The sequence below is a fragment of the Ahaetulla prasina genome, chromosome 2 (assembly GCF_028640845.1).
Source record: "Ahaetulla prasina isolate Xishuangbanna chromosome 2, ASM2864084v1, whole genome shotgun sequence".
In the NCBI taxonomy this organism is placed as follows: domain Eukaryota; kingdom Metazoa; phylum Chordata; class Lepidosauria; order Squamata; family Colubridae; genus Ahaetulla; species Ahaetulla prasina.
Window position 1 is genome coordinate 238,892,339 of NC_080540.1, and position 21,696 is coordinate 238,914,034.

The 21,696-nt window shown below is 37.9% G+C and overlaps 1 protein-coding gene across 2 annotated transcripts in view; it reads right to left on the bottom strand.

The window, feature by feature from the left end:
- Positions 1–278: 278 nt before the first annotated feature.
- LOC131191237 (protein FAM240B-like) overlaps positions 279–21,696 on the bottom strand; it is a 39,148-nt gene continuing 17,730 nt past the window's right edge. The window contains exons 1-3 of one of the 2 annotated variants that reach the window (XM_058169162.1): positions 20,143–20,212; positions 1,385–1,527; positions 279–691 (exon numbers count right to left, since the gene is read on the bottom strand). In XM_058169162.1, the coding sequence (XP_058025145.1) occupies positions 607–691; positions 1,385–1,524 (225 nt within the window). In that variant the 5' untranslated portion in view covers positions 1,525–1,527; positions 20,143–20,212 and the 3' untranslated portion in view covers positions 279–606. Of the gene's footprint in view, positions 692–1,384; positions 1,528–20,142; positions 20,213–21,696 lie in introns of those variants that run through there. The other variant, XM_058169161.1, reaches the window with a different exon arrangement.

A 21,696-nucleotide genomic window follows, 5' to 3' on the forward strand; every position in this document is an offset into this window, starting at 1 on the left:
AATTCAAATTGTATTAGAGTCAGTCAGTCAGTGAGTCAGTCAGTCAGTCAGCCAGCCTGCCTGCCTGCTTATCTATCTATCTATCTATCTATCTATCTATCTATCTATCTATCTATCTATCTATCTATCTATCTATCTATCTATCTATCTATCTATCTATCTATCTATCTATCTATCTATCTATCTATCTATCTATCTATCTATCTATCTATCTTTTCTCTCTCTCTGTGTCATATCAGGACTGCTGCCTAGACTGAGGAGTTAGGAGAAAATCTTAGGAAAAGTATAAACAATGTCGGTATTGTTTCCAATAAAATTGCATGAACATGTTCATGAGATCATTAGATACTGAACTCCCCATGAAAGAAATCGTATTTAATATTACATATATTTCTAACATAAATTCAGGGATGTTCTTAAATCATTCTTTCCCTAGGCTGGTTACAACTATTATGTTGATTGGGAATTCTGTGGTCCAAAGTATTCAGTTCTGGAAAGTTGCTTTAAGCAAATGCAAGCCAAACACTACAGCTTTGCCTTAGTGCAAATTTTCTTCTTTCAGTTTAAGCCATTTTCCAATCAGTTACGTAAATTGGTGTTTTTTCTTCATTGAAGGACTTCTTTCTTTTCTTCATGTTCTTTTATCATTTTTAATCTTTTTTCCAGCATTGCTTTCCATTCGTTTCGGAGTCTGTTTGGAAGAAAGGCAGTTGGTCAGCATAGGCACTACTTAACCAGCAGAAGCCTTGCTATAGCCAAGTCAATGGAGAATACACTATCTTTCTTTTTAATTTCCCATAACCAGGAAAGGTTGGGCAGATTTTTAAAATTTCTCTACTCCTACATTTTTCCAAGCAATTCTTGCTTCTCTCAACTGGGATGATCACCTTAGATAGAATATAAGGGAGTTTGTTGTAGTGATTGAGGCATTGGGCAAGAAACTGGGAGACCGTGAGTTCTAGTTCCATCTTAGGCAAGAAATCAATTTGGTGACTTCTTCAGCCAGTTCACTCTCTTTCAGTCCTAGGAAGCAGGAAATGGCAAATTATTTTCAAAAAATTTTCAAGAAAATTGCCGAAACTAGTCCAGGTAGATGCCATAAGTAAAAAAGTGACTTAAAGGAGAAAGAAAAGAAGGAGGGAGGGAGGGAGAAAAGAAGGAAAGAAGGAAAGAAGAAAAGAAGGAAGTCCAGATTTTCCTCCCCTCTGGAGAACACTGCTATGCCCAAAATGTCCTGCCATATTGCCATTCTGGGGAACAGGGTATTATCTTTTCTCAAAATCAGAAATTGTTCTGGTCCCATTCTCACACATCTATGGCATATACTGTTTGTGAGATTTACAAACAAAATCAGTCATAAATGGTCAGCCAAGTGCTCACTCACTTGGTCAATGCACTTCTCTGTAAACGGTCTTTCTCGGCTTTCGAATGTTGTGTTTGCTTTTCAATGGTCTTTTCCCAGAAGATTTTCAGCTCACCAGTCTCACAGGCAAGGACTTCATAGCGAAAATATTGATTGTTCATTTTCTGTAAAGGGGAAAGAGAAAATTTTCCCCACCCAAAATTAGAAATTAAAAAACTGCTTCATTCTTCCCTAATGTCTCTGTTATGGTCTATTGTGCAAGGGACTCATAATTTCACAGAAACATATTAGGTTGTTTTTCATTCCTAAAGCTCCTAAGAATTGTGATCTATAATTGTTCATTTAATAGAGGGTGTGATTAAAAAAGCAAAACAAAACAAAACCCTCCATCTTTTGCTTCCATATAACTATAAGCATAAGAAAGATGTGCTATCAAGTTCTGCCATCATCCAATTACATTTTAATACATTCTGAAAAGAAACTAGATTACATAATTAGGATTCCATGTGATTTGGCCGTATTATAACTAGACTATAAGTTCATCGTAGACATTTAAATGTTCAAAGCCTATGATTCTGGAGAATATTCTCCCATTTCTGTACCCCAAAATGGTCAGATAATGGTCAGATAAAAGAGAAAAGGAAGAAATAGCAGGTTAGAAGACAACCATGACCTGGATGACTGACAATCTCTACAGACTTTAAGCTATACAATTCAAGATGAACACCCTTTGAATGGTGTGGGAGTAGGAGTGGATTTACAGAGAAAAAAACTGCAGACTACAAGAACCAGAAACACTCTTCAGGTGACTCTGAGGACACAGTTAAAGTGTGCTTCAATGACCCTCTAAAAGGGTGCAAATGACCAGCTGTCTGCAAGGAATATAAATGCTTCCATTCCCCACTATCCTGTCAGAGCTGAAGAAGTTTCTTGGATGAGAAGCAAAAGGTCTTCAAAGAAAAAACAAGAAAGTCCAGTTGCCTCCTGAAAAAGCACCTTTGGGATGAGCAAGTTAGAAGCTTTCTTTCTTTCTTTTTTTTGGTTTTTAAATGTCTGTGGAGCTTTTTAGTCATCCAGGTAATGGTTGTCCCAAAGGTGCTTTTTCAAGAGGCAAGTGGACTTTCTGGTTTTTCTTCAAAGACCTTTTGCTTCTCATCCTCATCCTCATTTTGTTTTTAAATGAACAAAAATTCTCATGGGAAATTAAATTCTCTTAATTCTCATGGGAAATTGACACTCCAGAACAACCATAGAGAAATTGAGAATCACAAATTAATCCTTTCTGGTCAAATTAACAGACAAAAAATGATGCTAGTACTTCAGATGATCTTATTTTTAACCAGCCTTTTAAAACATTTGCACTCCTGAAACTGCTGAATGGCATATTCAGCTAAATTGACTACAGAATTTGGATCAGATGCATTAGCAGTGTCTGGAACTCATCAGTTGTTATTTTAATTGCGGGGAAAAAACTTGTAAATGATCTAAACCTTCAGAATTTTATAATGGTATACACATGATAACTTATGATGGTAGACATGGCAAGTTACAAGAAAACTAAAGTGTTCAAATAATCTGTTTTACAAGTCAATGGGGATAGCATGTCAAAGAATGCTAAATATGTGTCTTTTGATCATAAAATGCATTTCATCAAACAGAGGATTCTTTGTTAAGTGTATTGCATAGTACTGATTGTTTTGTACTCACTCTTGCATGGCAGGGTTATTACTGTGATGTGTGAACCCAGTCAATGAACTGAAATGGTTTTGCTGAATCGGGGGATGGTTGAATGCCAACTTCCTTGATAAAGGATGTCTTCAACGTATGGTAGGACATCAGTAATCTACTAGTAGAGATGTCAGCTTGGAAATTGGCCTTATAGTTAATGACTTTCTACTTTCTCCAGACTATTCTTCAGTAATGTTTTAGGTCTTAAGGACAAACTACATGTACTGTATAACATGAAGGTGGCATATCCCTTTACCTTGTAATTACTGATAAGAGTTAGGGTCTGAGTTAGGATGGTAGCATGTGACAAAGGAAAATTGAAACTTCCCATGTGTAAAAATTTATAAGAAGAAAAAATGATTGCCAATTGGAAGTTTATGACTGGTTTTAAAATGTCTGCATATGGATGCATGCCTGAATGTCTGTAATGGTCAAGGTCAAGAAGGAAACAGCACCTGATTCTAATCCTAATTAGGAGTCTGCTGTTTCTTAATAAATAGAAAGGTTAAAAATTACAGACGGTGTCCTTGAGAAAATAAAAACCTATGTAACAAACTACTATTGCGTTATAGTTGTCACTAATATTTTCGGATGATTAGTTCTTTAAAAAATCGGCAGTATAATTTTCTTGCTTCTTTATATATATGATCTAGCAAAACTATTTTTATGAAAAAATATTGCTAGAATAATAAAAGCACGAGAGCTAATTTGATTACACTGTAGTTTGAAGGAGATAAAGAGGCCACTTGGGGACCACCGGTCATGAAAGTGGAGATCTTAGGAGGCGGGTTGCTTTATTAGGAGATAATTCTTATTGAATGCTCATTAGGATTTGTTCTGAATGACAAAATATATTGATTTTTCAGTTAATCTTTGCAGTATATAGATTAATTTCAAATTAAAGTGAAGAAGGTTAACATTTGCTCATGATTGCAGAATCATGTTCCCTTAAAAAGTATAATTTTCTTGGAAACGACAAGCCAATATGTTGCCTACTTTTTAATGTTATTTCTTTGGCAGTCACTTCTAGGCAAATACTGTTTTATACAATAGTGAGTTTCAATTTCGGCCGCTACCGGTTCGCTCGTGGGCGCATGCTTGCTTAACACTTCTGCATATGCTCAAGCTTCTGCGCATGCACAGAGATGTCCGGGCAGGTGGGCGGAGCCTCCCACTGCTGCCGCCGCTACTGGTTCACCCTACCCGGGGCAAACTGGTAGCAACCCACCTCTGGTTTAATATCAGAACAAAAAGAATGCATAGAGTGCATATCAGCACCATCTCTTCTTCCCCCTGCCTGCTCCACATTTGTTAATGGCACTGCAATCAAACCATTAATAAAATTGAGAAATTATCCTGAGGTTTGTTATAACAAAGCTTGTTTGCTGCACAGTGGTTCTCAGCTTATTTGTTTATATATAGAAAGCTTTTCCCAAGATGAATTGGATTGCAGCTCTCATATTTTACAGTAAGCATGCAGTTGACACATGGCACAATTGAATAGAGTAGCTAATGCTTTCAAAGTTAAGAATGAAATTCAAACTTATTTTGCTAAACAAAATTCAAAAGGCACTTTAGAGGGGATTCAGAGAAATGGGAACCTTTTTCCGAGAAGTAGAAATTAAGCCCACGAAAGAGTGATTCACAGATCCTGCAATGCTAGAGAAAAGGCAGCTGGAAAGAAGGAACACTTATAGTAATCAGAGGATATAAAAGAAAAGAAGGGTTAGGAATTGTTCTAACTTATAGCAGAGCTCCGGACAGACAACAGTGGATTTAAATTGGGCAAAGGTGAATTTTGATTCCATGTTAGACAAAGATTACCCAACTATAAAAGCAATCCAACCAAGGAACCACTCATCTAGAGATGATGGTCTTGCTTTTGGTGGATATGTTTAAGATAGGAGAATTAAACACACTTTGGGTCTGGGGATCTTTAATTTGGATTTCTGCACTGAGCAGAATCAATGCCTGAGATCAGAGGAGTCCAACCTTGGCCATGGCTTCCCCATGGCTGGCTGGGGAATTCTGAGAGTAGAAGTCCACAGGTCTTAAAGTTACCAAGGTTGGACAACTGCCTTAGATGCTCCCTTCCTGTTCAGCACTTGGGATTAAATTCAAAGAACTGAATGATTAAATGAGAATGATTTTGACTTCAACACCCTGCGCTGATCAGGAATCCATTAAAGCACCTCCAACAGAGAGCTCTCCAGCCTCAGTTTCAATGCCTCCCCCACCCTCCCAAAAGGAGGGGGGGGGATTCACAATCTCCCTTGGCAATCAGTATGATTTCTGTTATTTCTTTAAGAATGCTATGTTGTATATAGCACAATGAAGTTATTTCCTAAGAAATATAGAGGTGAAATGGTATTTCCTGTTCTATCTGTAGCAAGTGACTGAACAACCTTGCCAGGAAAACAAAATCTATCAGCTTTTCAGTTGCCAGATTGTGCCACGAATTGGGCACTGCTTGCTTCCTTTCCCCTCACTGTCTTCTAAATTTCTTTTCCTAGAGCAAATATGAAGACTAACTTTTATAGTTCAACCACCCATAGTCTCTGCATTCACCCAAAGATTTACTGTCCCTCTCAGTCAGGGTATGAAACACAAAGCTGAGAACCACTAATCTTCATATAAATTAAATCACTGGGTTGGAAACTCAAAGATCTTGTATGTCAAGCGCAGAAATAAACCCTTTGAAGTGGGCAGTTGTTTTCAAAGCAATTGCTTGAACGTGTGCCCTGCAGTGTTTTGGCTTTTCTCTTTGAAAAACCAGCCTTGTGCCATGATGTAGGTTGCCTGTCGTGCTCGTGTTGGGTTCTGAAAAATAAAACGGATTACAACAAGGCAAGCATTAGGTGAAACACTGTAGTCCAAATCCTTCAGTTCCTCTGTGGTTGTGGGCATTGGGTCTTTTATTGTGGGTTCCTCTTGCACATTTCTATATGATTGCTTATGTATTATCTCTAATCCTTGAAGTCTGCAGAAAAATTTGTTTTTGTATTAGTGACTTGCTTCCTAGGGTTGCCGCAAAACTCTGAAGCACTAATATTGGATTTCTCAGTGGTTAGCAGGATGGAGCCTAAAGGCCCTTCAACACCTGCACAGTTCTTGGTTCCCAAACTCTCAAAAGCAATGTGAAGACAATTTGTGATTTTCTTCTACTGTCTGGAACAGCTGAGGATAGAAAATGTCCTCCCCTGAGGTACTGCAGGTTTTGCAGGGAAAAACAAACAACCAAAATACCCAAAAGAAAAAAAATTGCCACTGGTAGTCTTATTTTTAATAACAATTTTATTAATGGTTACAATTAAAAAGAAAAAAATTAATACAAGCTAAAAAAGAGTAAATACAAACATATAAAAAATTCAGGAAAGAAAGAAAAATAGAAAATGTAGTAAAGGGGAAAAAAGAAATATATAAAAAAATTAACTTCCCCTTCCATCACAGTAAGCATAATTTGTTTTCATATCACAAAGATCACAAAAAGTGATCTTGTCTCATATTCTGTTTTTTATCTATGGACAAATCCATACAGCATTGTCATTGCAGTCCTGATACTGGTATCAGCAAAAGTCCATTCAGAATTACCAGAGACAGCAACATATTTATTGTAACCTTAATCAAACAAACCAACTTTTGACAATCTTGGTCTTGAATTGCTTCAAGCTTGATTTATTTTAATTTATTTTTTTTTTGGCCTTTTCCCCAAAATTTATTTTTCTTTACTTTTTCATTTATTAGGTTTTGTGTGCCGTCCATTTCATTAAGAGGCGACTCTGCAAATCCTTCAAAACCTTAACAAGTCTCTTTTATCAATCCAATATAGGAAAGTTATCCAAGCCGCTTTTTTGGTTTGTTATTTGTATGTTACTCTTAGTCATTAAGACACCAGCTGTGTGCCTTTGCTGTTTAGTCATACTGGCCACATGACCATGGAGACATCTTCAGACAGCGCTGGCTCTTTGGCTTAGAAATGGAGATGAGCACCGCCCCCTAGAGTCGGGAACGACTAGCACATAGGAACCTTTACCTATGAGAAGCTAAACATATTGGGATCTGTTTTTTAAGGATAGCACAGAAATTTAATAGTTTTAGACTGCTATAACTCACTTGTGTAACAGACCATAGTTTAACTCTTAGTGCAGTATGCAAATGACTATAGTCACATATATAAGCCATAACAGGTTTGTCATTTGTTAATCTTGCAATTGTAAATTAGAGTTATACAGACTTTGCCACTGTTGTTTTCGTGTGACAGTTGCTAAATGCAGTTGTTTATTAATTTGATTTTTATGAATCTGGCTTCCCTATTGACTTTGCTTATAAGAAGATCATAAAATCAAAGCCACACTTTGATCATAAAATCAAAGCCACACTTGGAATATTGCATTCAGTTTTGGTCGCCGCGATGTAAAAAAGATGTTGAGACTCTAGAAAGAGTGCAGAGAAGAGCAACAAAGATGATCAGGGGACTGGAGGCTGAAACATATGAAGAACGGTTGCAGGAACTGGGTATGTCCAGTTTAATAAAAAGAAGGGCTAGGGGAGACATGATAGCAGTGTTCCAATATCTCAAGGGTTGCCACAAAGAAGAGGGAGTCGGGCTGTTCTCCAAAGCACCTGAGGGTAGAAGAAGAAGCAATGGGTGGAAACTGATCAAGGAAAGAAGCAACTTAGAACTAAGGAGAAATTTCCTGACAGTTAGAACAATTAATCAGTGGAACAACTTGCCTGCAGAAGTTGTAAATGCTCCAACACTGGAAATTTTTAAGAAAATGTTGGATAACCATCTGTCCGAGATGGTGTAGGGTTTCCTGCCTGGGCAGGGGGTTGGACTAGAAGGCCTCCAAGGTCCCTTCCAACTCTGTTGTTGTTGTTATTATTATTATTATTATTATAAAAGGGATCACATGATCCAAGGACACAGCAACCGTCATAAATGTGAATCAGTTGCCAAGCGTGTGAATTTTGATCACATGACCATGGGGATGCTGCAATGGTTGTAAGTGTGAAAAACAGTCATAAGTCACTTTTTCACTGCGGTTGTAACTTTGAATGGTCACTGAATGAACTATTGTAAGTCGAGGACTACCTGTATATGTTTCCACCTTAAGAAGTAAAATAGAATAATGACTTGGAAGTTGCAGATAGCCTACTAGCTCCACATAACCCACCCATTTTTGGGTCAGCAAAAGCATAAATGGATCCAAAAAGTTGCTGTTATGGGGACTGAAAAATGGACACCTTTAATTAATGTACCAATTTCACCCCTTAAACAGATCATGGCCCTGCCTACTTTTGTAATGCAATCCTGTACTTCTGTATAACTATCCTACCTCAATTGTTCCCAATTTGTACTTGGAGACCATAATATAGAGGTCTAATCTCACTACGAGCATACTACCAATCTTTCTTGGTATACTAAAACAAACAAATAATAAGTAAATTGTCGAAATCTTATGAGATTGTTAATTCTTGCAAAATGCTGATTTCACAACAAGACTCTAACCCATGGGTGTCAAACTCCCCACGTCACCTTGCTGTCATATGACATTTTTGACATTTTTCCCATTCGTGGAGCTCGGGTGGGTGTGGTCTATGCATGATGCATCTAGCCCACGGGCCGCCCGTTTAACACCCCTACTCTAACCTATTGTGAGGTTTGACGATGTCAAAATAATTCAACTTTTTTAAAAAAATGGAATTTCGAGATATTATGGAAGAACAGGATTCTCTTGGTAGTGTGCTGCCTACTACAGGCATTGTAGTATTACCCAACCCTTTGCTTGGACCATTTTCCTCAAATACTTTTACTGACAATAGATGGGTTTACGCAAAGAAAAGGACTGGGAAAGGCTTCTTTACATGACAAGGGTAATGAGGGGAACAAGTTCAAAAAAAAAGAGAATGTAGCTTTAAGTAGGAACTATTCCTTGCCTACTTAAATGCCAGATTTTTAAATCTTTGAAGATGAGTAATGTTCTGAAAACTATGCAAACTGTTTCAGGTAGTCTTTCTGTAAATCTCTGGGCTTAGTCCTGACCTGAGCTAGCCTATAACTGCTGCAGAAGTTCTGACTGAATGAGATTTAATTTAAGCCTGCGGTGACAAGCTTGCCAAAAGACAACAATGAGAAACCTGCTCCCAGGCAATCATTTCTGACACTGGACTGGTTGTAAACAGGCTGAGCAGATGCATCGGCTGCCAGATGAAACAGTCGGACAGAGTTCAGAAAACATTTTTTAATATACGAGATACGGAAAACTTATTTTTAGATTTAATCATATTAGATTGCACTGATTATTTTTAGATTGAATTTGCAAAGGTAGGGCTCACAGGGATTGGTCAACTGTGTTACCAAAGAGGTAAATGAAATTCAGAAATAGTACTAATGTTGTTATCTGGAAAGCAAGACAGATCAAATGTATTTCAGTATCTACAAGATAGAGAAAAAGATGAAAAAAATAGGAGCTTCCATCTGGCATTTACAGCCGTGTCCAGTATATAAGGATTATGGCAGGATAGTTTTCAATTTCCCAGAAGCAGTTGATTTAGGTAATTTCCCTAGTAATCACTTAGAGCATCTTCTAGAGTCACCCAGAAAATATTAATATGATACTTATAAGACTGATGGAGTGGGTGGCATGAATATTTCTAATCCTCATAACTCTTGCATAAAATACCTCATTTGGTACTAACCTTCCTCTGGCCTAAATGGTTAACCAGGAAAGGCAACTGGCTTTCTGACTGGGTTCACATGCTGGGCTTAGCATGTCTGCTTATACTTGCTTAAATATCATTATTGATCCAATGAGAATTGGCTGGGTTCCCAAAACGTTAAACCAAACCAAACATGCCAGTCTGATTTAGCACAATATGTGAATCTAAGATTTTATGACGATGAACCTTATTCTTCCTCAGCATTGTTCTCTCTAGAAGTTTTGGATTTCAGTTTCCACTGTTGATTATTAATATGGTAAAAGGATATGCCACAATGGAATTATGGGGACTGAAGTTCAGCACACTTATAGATCAATAATCAGAGAAGAAAAGAACGGAGGGAACATACCTTTATATAAGTCACTCCAGAGTTCCTAATTGTGTTGCAATTTTGCTAAATCTATGGTTGCAAGTAAATATTTTAAATCAGGATAATTGTGTGTTCCAGCCTATTAAAGTCTAGAGAAAGTAGGGAAAAAGTATCCAATTTTGGAAATGGAAAGGGAAAACTATATTTTTAGAACATATGAGCTTCTTTCTAGCTTCAGGTTCATGTTTCATCTTTTGTGCTATAAAGCCAAAAGAACCTTGGGCTTTTCAGATGGAGACAATGGCAAATGCCAGGCCACTCCTATCATTTCCATTCCACTGAAGCCAATCACTAATCATCTTCACTTTTGTTGACCTTGCAACACAAATAACTTGCTGGAAGTACTACAAGCCATCTACCAGCAGATCAACAGGAGAATAAAAAAATAATAATTACCCAATCAAGTGTCACCCTGCACTGAATTTGACATGGTAAAAATCTGCCCAATTCCATTCCAGACAATAGCATAATAACATAAAGTGCTAATATACCTAGCTATGTTTTTTGGAACATTGTGTGTGTGTGTTTCTGGTCTCTGTCTCTCTTTATCTAGCCAGCTACTACGAGATGAAACTTCCCAGCCGACATTTCTCTGTTGTACTTAAAAGACCCTGTGAGGTACTGTTGGAAGAAATATCCATCTGGGTTCAGTTCCAAGTGGGGACAAAGACACTGGAAACATGGAGGCTGCTTGGAAAGATGGTTTAATGGTGGTCAGGATCACATGGCTTGAGTTCCTGAACAGAAAAGGGCCCGAGATCCTGTGTGCTCCCTGGTTTTATGATTTTTCTGAGCTTTGACCTTTCTGGGGCACAGGAAGAGTATCCTGATTGGTTGTCAGACTCCCAGGGGGTGGGGGTCTTAGCTAGCCTTGCTGGCTGTCTCTCAAGCTTGCTTGAGCCTTGCCATGTGGTGAGTTTCAGTTGTATTGTGTTGCAAATCATGGGGGGATTGAGTGAGCTTGGTTGAAGCCTTAATTGCCCATTGACAAAGGTGGGAGAATGAGTGAGCTTAGCTGAGGCTTTTAATGGCCCATTGACAAAGGTGGGGGAGTCAGGAAGTTGCAGGAGCTCCTTTGTCTTTAAAATATGTTTCTCCATTTCTCATCCAGGAAGGTATAATATTCTGCTTTTAAAATATTTCCTAGAATATTTCATTCTTCTAGGAGGGGGGTGGGTGCTAAATTCCTACAATCCCTACTTTTTTTTTTTCAAAACGTGAGTTTTGAAACATGCTCTTGGCAAAAATTAAAATTGATCAAATCAGTGGGTGCTTTTAATTTTCCTGATGCAAAGGAAGCCATTGATAGAGACAACAGAAAAAAAGATTCCTTCAGTGGCTCCCAAAAGCTTTCAACCATGAAGGTCTAGCAGCCAGGGGAAAAGTTCTGGTAAGAATTTTACAGTATCCAATTTTTTATGCCAATTAATTTCAGCTGTTAGATATCACTTTCTGTGAGCTTCCAGTCAGGTCAAGCAAGCACACATCCCAAAATTTTCACAGCCATGGTTTTCCTTTAAATTACAGGCTGTCCATTTCCAAGGGTTGGTTACTAAACCTGCCCTAGCTCTTACTTTAGTCTATCCAAGATTTTTTTCCAGTCCAAATTGAGGTTAATCAGTGTGCAATCCAGGCTTTTTCCTTTCTTCTTTTTTTAAAAAAAATTACACACAATGAGCCCTGGGACTTCTACTCATGAGACCACCAGTGCAACATATCTTGCTTTACTGGGCAACTGGGCAGCATCATTTGTGAGTCATTCAGGGCTTGGGTTTTGGATATCACTTTTTCTGCTATCTCTTCAAGAGAGGAATTGCCTGAGGGGAATGCCCCTCCCCTATGGAATTAGCAGGGAGATCTGACTCCTTGGGCTTTTAGTGCCACAGAGCAAAAATCAACCTAAAAGTCTTGTGTGGAGGTAAGTGAAGGGAATAGACTAATTCTGAATGGTGTGTCTCTCTGTGTGTGCCTGTGTATGCAGCTACTTTTACAATACAGGCAATACAAACATTTTGGACATATTTCCCTCCCACCAGACAAAAATCTAACGTGTTCAGAACTTGCTGTGGTAGCCACTCAAATACAATCCTTACATGAGTACTTTAGACTGATTACAATGTAAATGAGACAAGACAGAAAACCTTACAATGAATTTCCACCCTTCCCCATAGTCTTTCCAGTTGTCTTCTGGGAATTGAAAAGAGTCTTTTAGTCTTTACTTATACATCTCAGGGTCCTTTCTTTCATATCTTTTGGGTGGCATGCTTGTTGGTCAATCAGGTTTGGAAAGGTCTGCTCCAAATCTGGTTGCTGTGATGGCTTTCAGTGGGGGCTGGATTCAAACTCAATTCCTGGCTCCAACAAATGGAAGGTCTCCTCTGGAGGCAGCATCTGGAACCATGTGCTCTGCTTCCACAGTTGCAGAGTCATCTTTTCAGGGCTGAAAGATATTAGCACAGAATCTCCTCCCCACTTTTGTGGGTAATCTTCTCAGGAAAGGCATTGTAACAGGATTAGAGAGGGGGGCTAGATATTTTGAAGGCAGAGTTTGAAAAGAAACAACACATCAATATTGCAGTTACTAAAAGGTAATGCAGTTTCAACAAAATGGAGACACAACTGATGAGAAAGAAAAAACTTCACATACTTCAGGAAGAGGATGAACAGGTAAAATCATTTAAATACACAGTAAATGCAAGACTGAATTTTTTTTTCTCTTGTAAGTGAACTTAAAACGTTTCCTCATAAACTTATCTTGTAAGTGAACTTAAAATGTTTCCTTATAAACTTGAGTTGTTACTTTAAGATAGAGAGGAGAAAAAAAAACAGAAATAGGATGAAAAGTCCTTTTTACTATTTTGTTGGCCGGACAAAGACAGGAAAAAGGCTCTTTCCTTTTTTTTTCTCTCTCTCTCTCTTCCCCATTTTCATTGTTTCAACCTTTTGTTTTTGTTTTTCCCTAACAATTTAAAATTCTTGTCTCTAGAGATCAGATACATTTTACAGTTACAATTACTTCAAGGGCCCACAAAGACAGACATACACACATAAAAACAAGGAGGACAGAGAGGAAAACAAAACTCTGAGATTTACACACACACTGATCATTCCCGCCATAAATCTCAGTTAAATTAGGGAAGGCACAAATCTTAACAGACAGACCACGTGGTTCAATAGAAGACAGAGAAAGAGACAGACAAACAAACAAAACAAAACAAAAACCCAAACATTCCTATTTATATATTTCCCTTTTCTTTTAAGTACCTTTATTTAGCCAAATTTGTTTCCTATTCTCATCTTTATTACACAATTTCCTCAATTTCTTTTTCCGCATACCAGGTAAAACTGGCAGCCTCCGGGCACTCCAGGCCCCCAGCAGGTTTTCCAGGGGTTTTCCCTCCACCCTCGAGCTACTGCTTCCCATGTTTCCCTCTCCGATGTGAGGTTTTATTTTCACTTTGGCTTAGCCGGGTGGATCCTCCTACAGTTTTCAGAAAAAAGGTTCTGGGAAGGACTTGACTCCCTTCTGTCAAGTATGAGCACCTTCCTGTTAAGGGAGCTTCCGTTTTGGATCAAAAGGTGATCCCAGAGGACCTACTGCCCTGCCAGTAGGTACGAGCACCTCTTCAACACTGCTTCCTGCTTCCTTTTAGCATACCAGGCAGTACTGGCAGCCTCCGGGCATCCAGGGCCCCAAGCAGATTTCCTGCTTCCTTTTTTCTCCTTTTCCTTTTTACTCTCTTAATTGCTTCATTCACACTTACTTTCCTCTCGCTCGGCTTCCGTTCCTAATAAACACAAAGTTCCACGTTTGGCTTCCCCTTGCTTTCTCTATCCTACGGTCACGGCTCGGTGGAGCTAGCAGTAGGCAGAGGTGCGGCTAGAGGTTGCTCAAAGAGGTGGAATCAGACTGTTTCCTCAGGTGGAATCCACACACACTTCTTCCTTCCCTAACAGAAGGTCCTGTGCTCTGGCAAACCCCATGCTCTCAGACTTTTGGTCTTTCTGCGGTTAGGAAATGCACAGAGGATGCAAGATCCAGCTGTGATTGGGAGAAGGGCTCTCTCATTCACACACATGCAGGCATACACATATTTCCCATGCTTTTCCATGCTTAAAATTAAAATTTAGAGGTACTCACCTTCTTTCCAAGCAGTCTTTGAGCTCAACACTCAAAACCCTTTAAAACCTAGTTCCAAATGGCCAAGGTCCAGGAAAACTTACCCACAGACTCAATGGGTCTGCTGCTAGCAAGGAGGCTTACCTGGGCCAGGTCCATTGGTTAGGTTAGCTTGGAGTCCCATCTGGGTGCCAATTGTTGGAAGAAATATCCATCTGGGTTCAGTTCCAAGTGGGGACAAAGACACTGGAAACATGGGCTGCTTGGAAAGATGGTTTAATGGTGGTCAGGATCACATGGCTTGAGTTCCTGAACAGAAAAGGGCCCGAGATCCTGTGTGCTCCTGGTTTTATGATTTTCTGAGCTTTGACCTTTCTGGGGCACAGGAAGAGTATCCTGATTGGTTGTCAGACTCCCAGGGGTGGGGTCTTAGCTAGCCTTGCTGGCTGTCTCTCAAGCTTGCTTGAGCCTTGCCATGTGGTGAGTTTCAGTTGTATTGTGTTGCAAATCATGGGGGGATTGAGTGAGCTTGGTTGAAGCCTTAATTGCCCATTGACAAAGGTGGGGAGAATGAGTGAGCTTAGCTGAGGCTTTTAATGGCCCATTGACAAAGGTGGGGGGGGGAGTCAGGAAGTTGCAGGGAGCTCCTTTGTCTTTAAAATATGTTTCTCCATTTCTCATCCAGGAAGGTATAATATTCTGCTTTTTAAAATATTTCCTAGAATATTTCATTCTTCTAGGAGGGGGGTGGGTGCTAAATTCCTACAGTACAAAAGGGAAATTGTCAGCAATTTTATAAACAGACTTTTTTTTTCCTTAACAAGCTGTAAACATGATAAGTTCTAAGCACCAACCAACAAATTCCTGGAACTATATGGGAGTGAAACTTTATGGGATGATGGTAAGGAGATACCTCCTTTGAACACAAGACCTAGGAGGTGGGGTGTTATGAACTAAAGGGGAGAGAGCATCTGGGTTCCCTGAATGTGGATTTCTCTTAAGTGTAAGCCTGAGTTATAATAGAATGCAAGAATAGTTGACTTTTTAGGAAGACTGACGGTTGTTTGCTAGTCAAAAAAAATACCTTTCCTGATGACAAAGATCTAGGCAGCAAATTTATCCAGTGGCCAATCCACCTTCTTAATAAACTTTGGTTGAAAAATACAGGTAGTAACTAGTTTCTAACCATTAAAAACAAGGCATTAGGGAGCCATTGTTGTGTCATGATAGTCAGGTGCAGTGGTTAAACATTAAGCTAGAAACCAGGAAGTTGTAAGATTTAGTCTCAGTCACGAACCAATTGAGAAAAATGTGCCAAGAAAACTTCAGAGTCTTAGTACAGGGAAGTTGGATCAAAAGGCCAGTGTAGAAGGTTGCCAAAGATATCTCCAACTCAGAGTGTAAGGAAGAAGAATCTGTGATAAAGAGCAAAAGAGGAGCTATATTTGAAAACCGATAAACAAAATGTATCCGTGCATATTAATCTGATAGATGGATGATTTTATTACTTTAATTATTACAGCAAGGCGTCTCACATTTGGGCTGGCATGTATGATCAGGAAACCAGACTTCAAAGAAGTACAGATTCTAATGCTTTAAAAACGCATCCCGGAATATTCTGATTTTTGAAGGGCTTTTAGCAAGATATTTATTAGCATTGCATTGTTGTGCTTTCCTATGGGAAGCATAATTATGATTGATGTTGCATCAGGGCAGAATGTGAAGCCTCTCTAAAGATATAATGTAGCATTGCAGGCCCCAGCACCTGAGGATTTGACATCCTGTCGGTGAAGAAGGCCCCTCCATCACATAACAGAAGGCTTACACAAGAAATGGAAAGTGCTTCTCACAGCTGCATTGTGCTCAAAGAGGTTCAGCAATACGGTTTTGGTTAATCCTGAGATTCAATTCCGCAGCACCACATTGATAAGATCTTGTGGAAGGTTTGCTCCGATGTTTCTTCACCCCTTGTAGTCTTCAAGAGGAACTGACAATTCGGCTTTCTTCCATTCCGTCGCTCAAACAGATAAGAGCAAGCAATCGTTGCATGATTCTGCAAACATGTTATGCGTTTAAATGCTAATTGAAATATCCCATGGCAGATTCACAGTATTAATGCAACTTTCCCCATCTTATCTTAGACATGTTTATGTGGAAGTTAAAAGCTGGATTAGGGTTTGTTTGTTTTTTACTACTCCCTTATACTTTGGTTAGGCACTCATTTTCTGGGTTTTTTTTTCTTTTTCAATGGCAAATGGGTAATTTGTTTACACTTCAAAACTGTCATGGAATGCTGCTGGCAAAAGGTGAATTAAGACACAAGGAGCCTCGGTTTGAATTTCACCTGTGCTATAAAGATAATCCAAGACTGAAACAAGGAAATAAGTTTCTCCTTTCCTCTGACCAAATGGGAAAATTTTAAACCAGGGGTGTCCGACCTTGGCAATTTTAAGACCCACGGGCTTCAACTATGCATGGCTGGCTGGGGAATTCTGGGAGTTGAAGTCCACAATATTTAAAGTTGTCAAGGTTGGACACCCCATCTTAGACCTTTACTAATGATGGGCCAGTGCCCTGCATTACATGTAAAGGCAACAAATTGGTATGTGGGATTGAGCGGACACATTCAGCTTTATCCTCCAATATGTTTACATTGCTCCTGCATCCCAATACAGGCAATCCTTCCTTAGTGATCACAGTTGGGGCTGGCAACTCCATGCTAAGCATGCTTAGCAACCACAGTTGCTAAGGAGAAAACCATGTGACTGTGAACAAGTTTATCATCTCAATTCCCATTTGGTCGTTAAAAGCAAATCACCACAGTTTTTAAGTGAAACAGCAAATGACCACAATTTGTGATTTACTTCTCCATTCTCCATTCACTCTTTTGTCACAAGTTGGTTGGGAAGTATACGACGGGCAATTATGTGACTGTAGGAGACAGTGACAGTAGTCTCAGGGTTACTCAGTTGCAAAGTTTTGGTTTTTTTACATCATTGTAATTTCAAATGGTCATTAAATAAGATAATAAGCAAAGGCTACCAGTATATGCTGTTACAGTTGGGTTGATCTGCCTCTTCTGAACTCATTGGCTGGCTGACACTGTACGTTAAACCTTCAAATATTCTCTATAAAGCACAATGACTGGATTTGCCAATCTCCGAACTTCAAGCTAAACAAAACGTATCAGAATTTAGTGGGATGGGTGGTTCTATTTACCAAATATAATCTTCATTTTTAAACTTGCTGTTTTCCTCTAAGTTTATTAATGTCTTTAAGGCACTTGCCAAATGGCTAAAGAAAGAGAAACTTGGAAACATCTTTAGTTCAGTCCCAAAGATACCCACTGGAGTTGGGTTTTCTGCATAAGCAGGGAAGGGAGAATGTTTTCAAACCACCTCCATCAAATCTGGTAATGGATCTTCTTTCCTTTTTAGATTACATATTAATTTTACTGAAGATACTTACATTGACTATTCTTCTCCAACCATCTTTTTATCATTAGAAAAAAAAAATTATCCAGCTTCACCAATTCAAAATAGTTCCACATTTTTTCATATTCTCATGGTTTGCATTGTCTATTTGATTGACAAGCAGCAATCTTTATAATGACAAGAAGCAGCATGGGACCATTTATAAAATCAGGGTTCTGTTCCAATCAATACATGGACTAATTGCTTATCAGCACTTTAAATGTATTCATTTTGAAAGGAGTTTGTACTGCCATTTTCATGAAATATATTCTTTAAATGTAATCTTTCCTTATCTTCCTATATATAGCTTCTGTATAGTAACTTTTTATCAGCATGACAGCTATTCTCTGTGGGGCTACAACAGGGTCTCATTTTGAGCCAATATCAACATGAACTAATACAAGACGCATTGAGATGACTGATGTATATTTGTGTGTGTGTGTGTGTAAGTATTTAGATATAATAAGCATGGAAGGCTCAAGGACAAATCTATTTGCAAAGCATTTGACTTTCACTAAAGTTTGAAGAAGAAAAAAGAGTTCCAATATAAAAGTCTCGAAAACATTTAGATTTAACTAGAATTGTACATTTGATGTCTAGATAGATAACGATTTCAAACCCATGGATTAATTAATCCACTAATAAGGATAACTTTATTCTGCCCCCAATATCAATGTGAGATACATACTGTGATGTTGGCTATTAACTGACATTTATCTGACACATGGTTAATTTTCTTAATTGAGTTCCCCAATTATTGAAAGGCACTTCAATGGAGAAATAGAAATGTTAATTAATTATGTAAAGTCATTTCGGTTACAACTCTCTGTGAAATATTGTTTTTTAGGAATTCAAAGAAAAACTTATTCCAGCGAGGATATGGAAATCAGAAGTACATTTGTGTCCTAGCTGAGATATTTGTGGCTGCTAATTACTTCTTCTTTTCCCTGTGAGTTTAAGATTATGTATATAACTTTCCCATCTCACATTTTAATGTTATAACAATTTTGTCAGATACATTAGGTTAAGAGAGATGCTTCCTTTAATTTTTTTAAAATACCAAATTGATGCATATTTTTTTTGTTTTATTTATGATTTCATATATTAAACTTTGAACAGTTTAAGCTATTTTGGTAGCATATTTATTTTAAATTAAACATATAATATATAAAATTATTCATCACAAAATCATGAAGGATATTCTGCAGTTAGAAGACAATGCATGTGCTCAGTGTAGTTATAGTGTGATCATAAACTGCAATAATAAGTAATATAGTAATTGGGCTGTAAACTAATACAAACAATTTGCAGAAACATGTGAACTAGACTTTGAAATATTAATTAGCTGTAATAACAAGTTTGGCAAGCTGTATTTTCACAAAATTTATAACCGGAAGCCTCTGGTCATATAGAAGACTATATAGAGTTTTACTGATTTCAAGACAACAAGAAAAAGCTTACAATAAACAAACACACATTTTTTAAAAAAGTTAATACTAACTACAAGAAGCCTGGATTATTTAAGAAACTTCTTATCTGCAATCTGTTTGGGAGCAAGCCTAATTGATCCTAGTTAAAAAAACATAGTTCATTTGTGCTTCTTTGTTTGTTTATTCACTAAGATAAAACCAAGGTCTAATGAAATGCATGAAACTTTGTTCTGATTCATCCATCTATATCTGTCTTCATAATATAATGACCAACATTCAGAAAGAATGAGTGATTCCAGGTTCACGATAGGTGCTTCTCTGTAACAAGCCATAACATATTGGTTTGCATGAACGGAAACAGCTGCTTATGGCCATTTTCTACCTCCAACCTCCAGGCTAATCACACCACCAGCTGCAAATGAATGAGTAATACATATGATGTAAAGAAATCACGGCTTATTCTTTGTTTAAAGAAAGTATGATTGAAGTGACCTGGTTCATTGATAGACAATTACAATTAAACAATATTGTAACCTCAAATGTTCACAAATCTTTGATTCAAGGTCCCATATATATCCAAATCAGAAACTGTGTTAAGAAATAAAGTGAAAAACTCCATGTATATTAATATTGTGTTTCACTTAAGAATGTGGCTCAATTTATATTACCCAGAAGTATTTGGAGGTACAGTATATTGTCCATTGGGTGTGGTAAAGGACATAGTCTTAAAATATCTCCCCTACATCAACAGTGCTAAGTATTTCAGAATGGTGTTCAGCTGAGAATTTTCCCCAGCTTTTCCTTATGTTCTTAAATCTATTTAGAAGATTTGAATCAATGATTTTATTCTAATGTGGCCAGCAGCATCTTACCTTTGGTTGCCATATATTAATGCCACATGTAATTCACAGGGCAATCAAAAATGTCTTACTTACTGTTTAGATGGATTCTGTGTGACCCCAACCGATAAACAATTATTATAAAAATGGACCTTGCTTCAGTCCAGGAGGTGTGAGAACAGCAGTGAAATGCATACCGTACCTCGTACTTTTTATTTAAAGTCAGGATGGGGGAGGACAACATAAATCCTTCATCAACAGAAGGCTATTTTAGAGTGACGAGGAGACCAAACTCATTTCCTGAACATTGCAGCCCCCTGCCTGAGATAACTAGGAAACACAGCCTTCTTGAATAATGCTATCCCTCCTACATTATATGATTCCACAGGGAAAGGAGGGTGTCCATTGCAAAGTCAGGAAATCAAAAGGACAATTTGAACAATGCTCCTCCACTTAAGAACATTGTAAAGTATGGAGGGAGGGAGGGATAATATTAAAGACCTTGGAGTTTTCATATCAAATGATCTAAGTGCCAAAGCCCACTGCAACTACATAGCAAAAAAGGCTCTAAGAGTTGTAAACCTAATCTTGCGTAGCTTCTTTTCCAAAAACACTACACTACTAACCAGAGCATATAAAACATTTGCTAGGCCAATTCTTGAATACAACTCACCTGTCTGGAACCGACACTACATTTCTGACATCAATACAATCGAACGTGTCCAGAAATATTTTACAAGAAGAGTTCTCCACTCTTCTGAAAACAACAAAATACCTTATCCCACCAGACTTGAAATCCTAGGTTTAGAAAATTTAGAACTCGCCGCCTTCGACATGACCTGAGTTTAACTCATAGAATCATCTATTGCAATGTCCTTCCTGTTGAAGACTATTTCAGCTTCAATTGCAACAATGATATAAGTTGTATTATTTTGGCTATTCATGTTCCAAATTGCTCATGAAATAAACCTCTGAATCTTAAGATTTATTGCTTGTGGTTTATCTGTACTCCTCTTCATTAGGATGTTTTTACGACAATGGTGAATATGTTATTTTATAAGCCACTTTCAGAGCTTTATATAGTACAAGAAGAGGTAGAAATGCCTACTCATGGAGGAAAATAAATATAATGCAATTATAATATCCATAGTGTTTTGGAAAATCAAGATGCTTATTTTTAATCTAGCATTTTAATAAACCACATTGGAAATTTTGCTCCATTTTGTTACTGACGTTAGGCTAACCTTAGAAGATCAGCTGTCTATTTATTTTAGAAATATATAAGACTGCCCAATTTTAGAATGGATGACAAAAACACAAGATTTTTAGGCTCATTCTGCATTGTCTTATATTATACTGAATATTTATTATTTTATCATCAAACATCACTAAAACTTACAACTTTCATTTTTTAAAATTTCTCAGGTCACTGAAAAATGAAGCTTACTGGTCTCAGATCAATTCCCCTGTGCCACTGGCCTACGAACCTACGAACCTACGAAACTCCATGTGCCTCTGTTTCATGGATTCACTTTAACCCTCTAAACTAGTTTATCATTAACTGAATTATCAAAAAATCTGCTTCTTAAGAACTACCTGGGCTGAAATCTAAGGAAGTACCAATTTACACCTCGGCCAACTCTAGCTCTT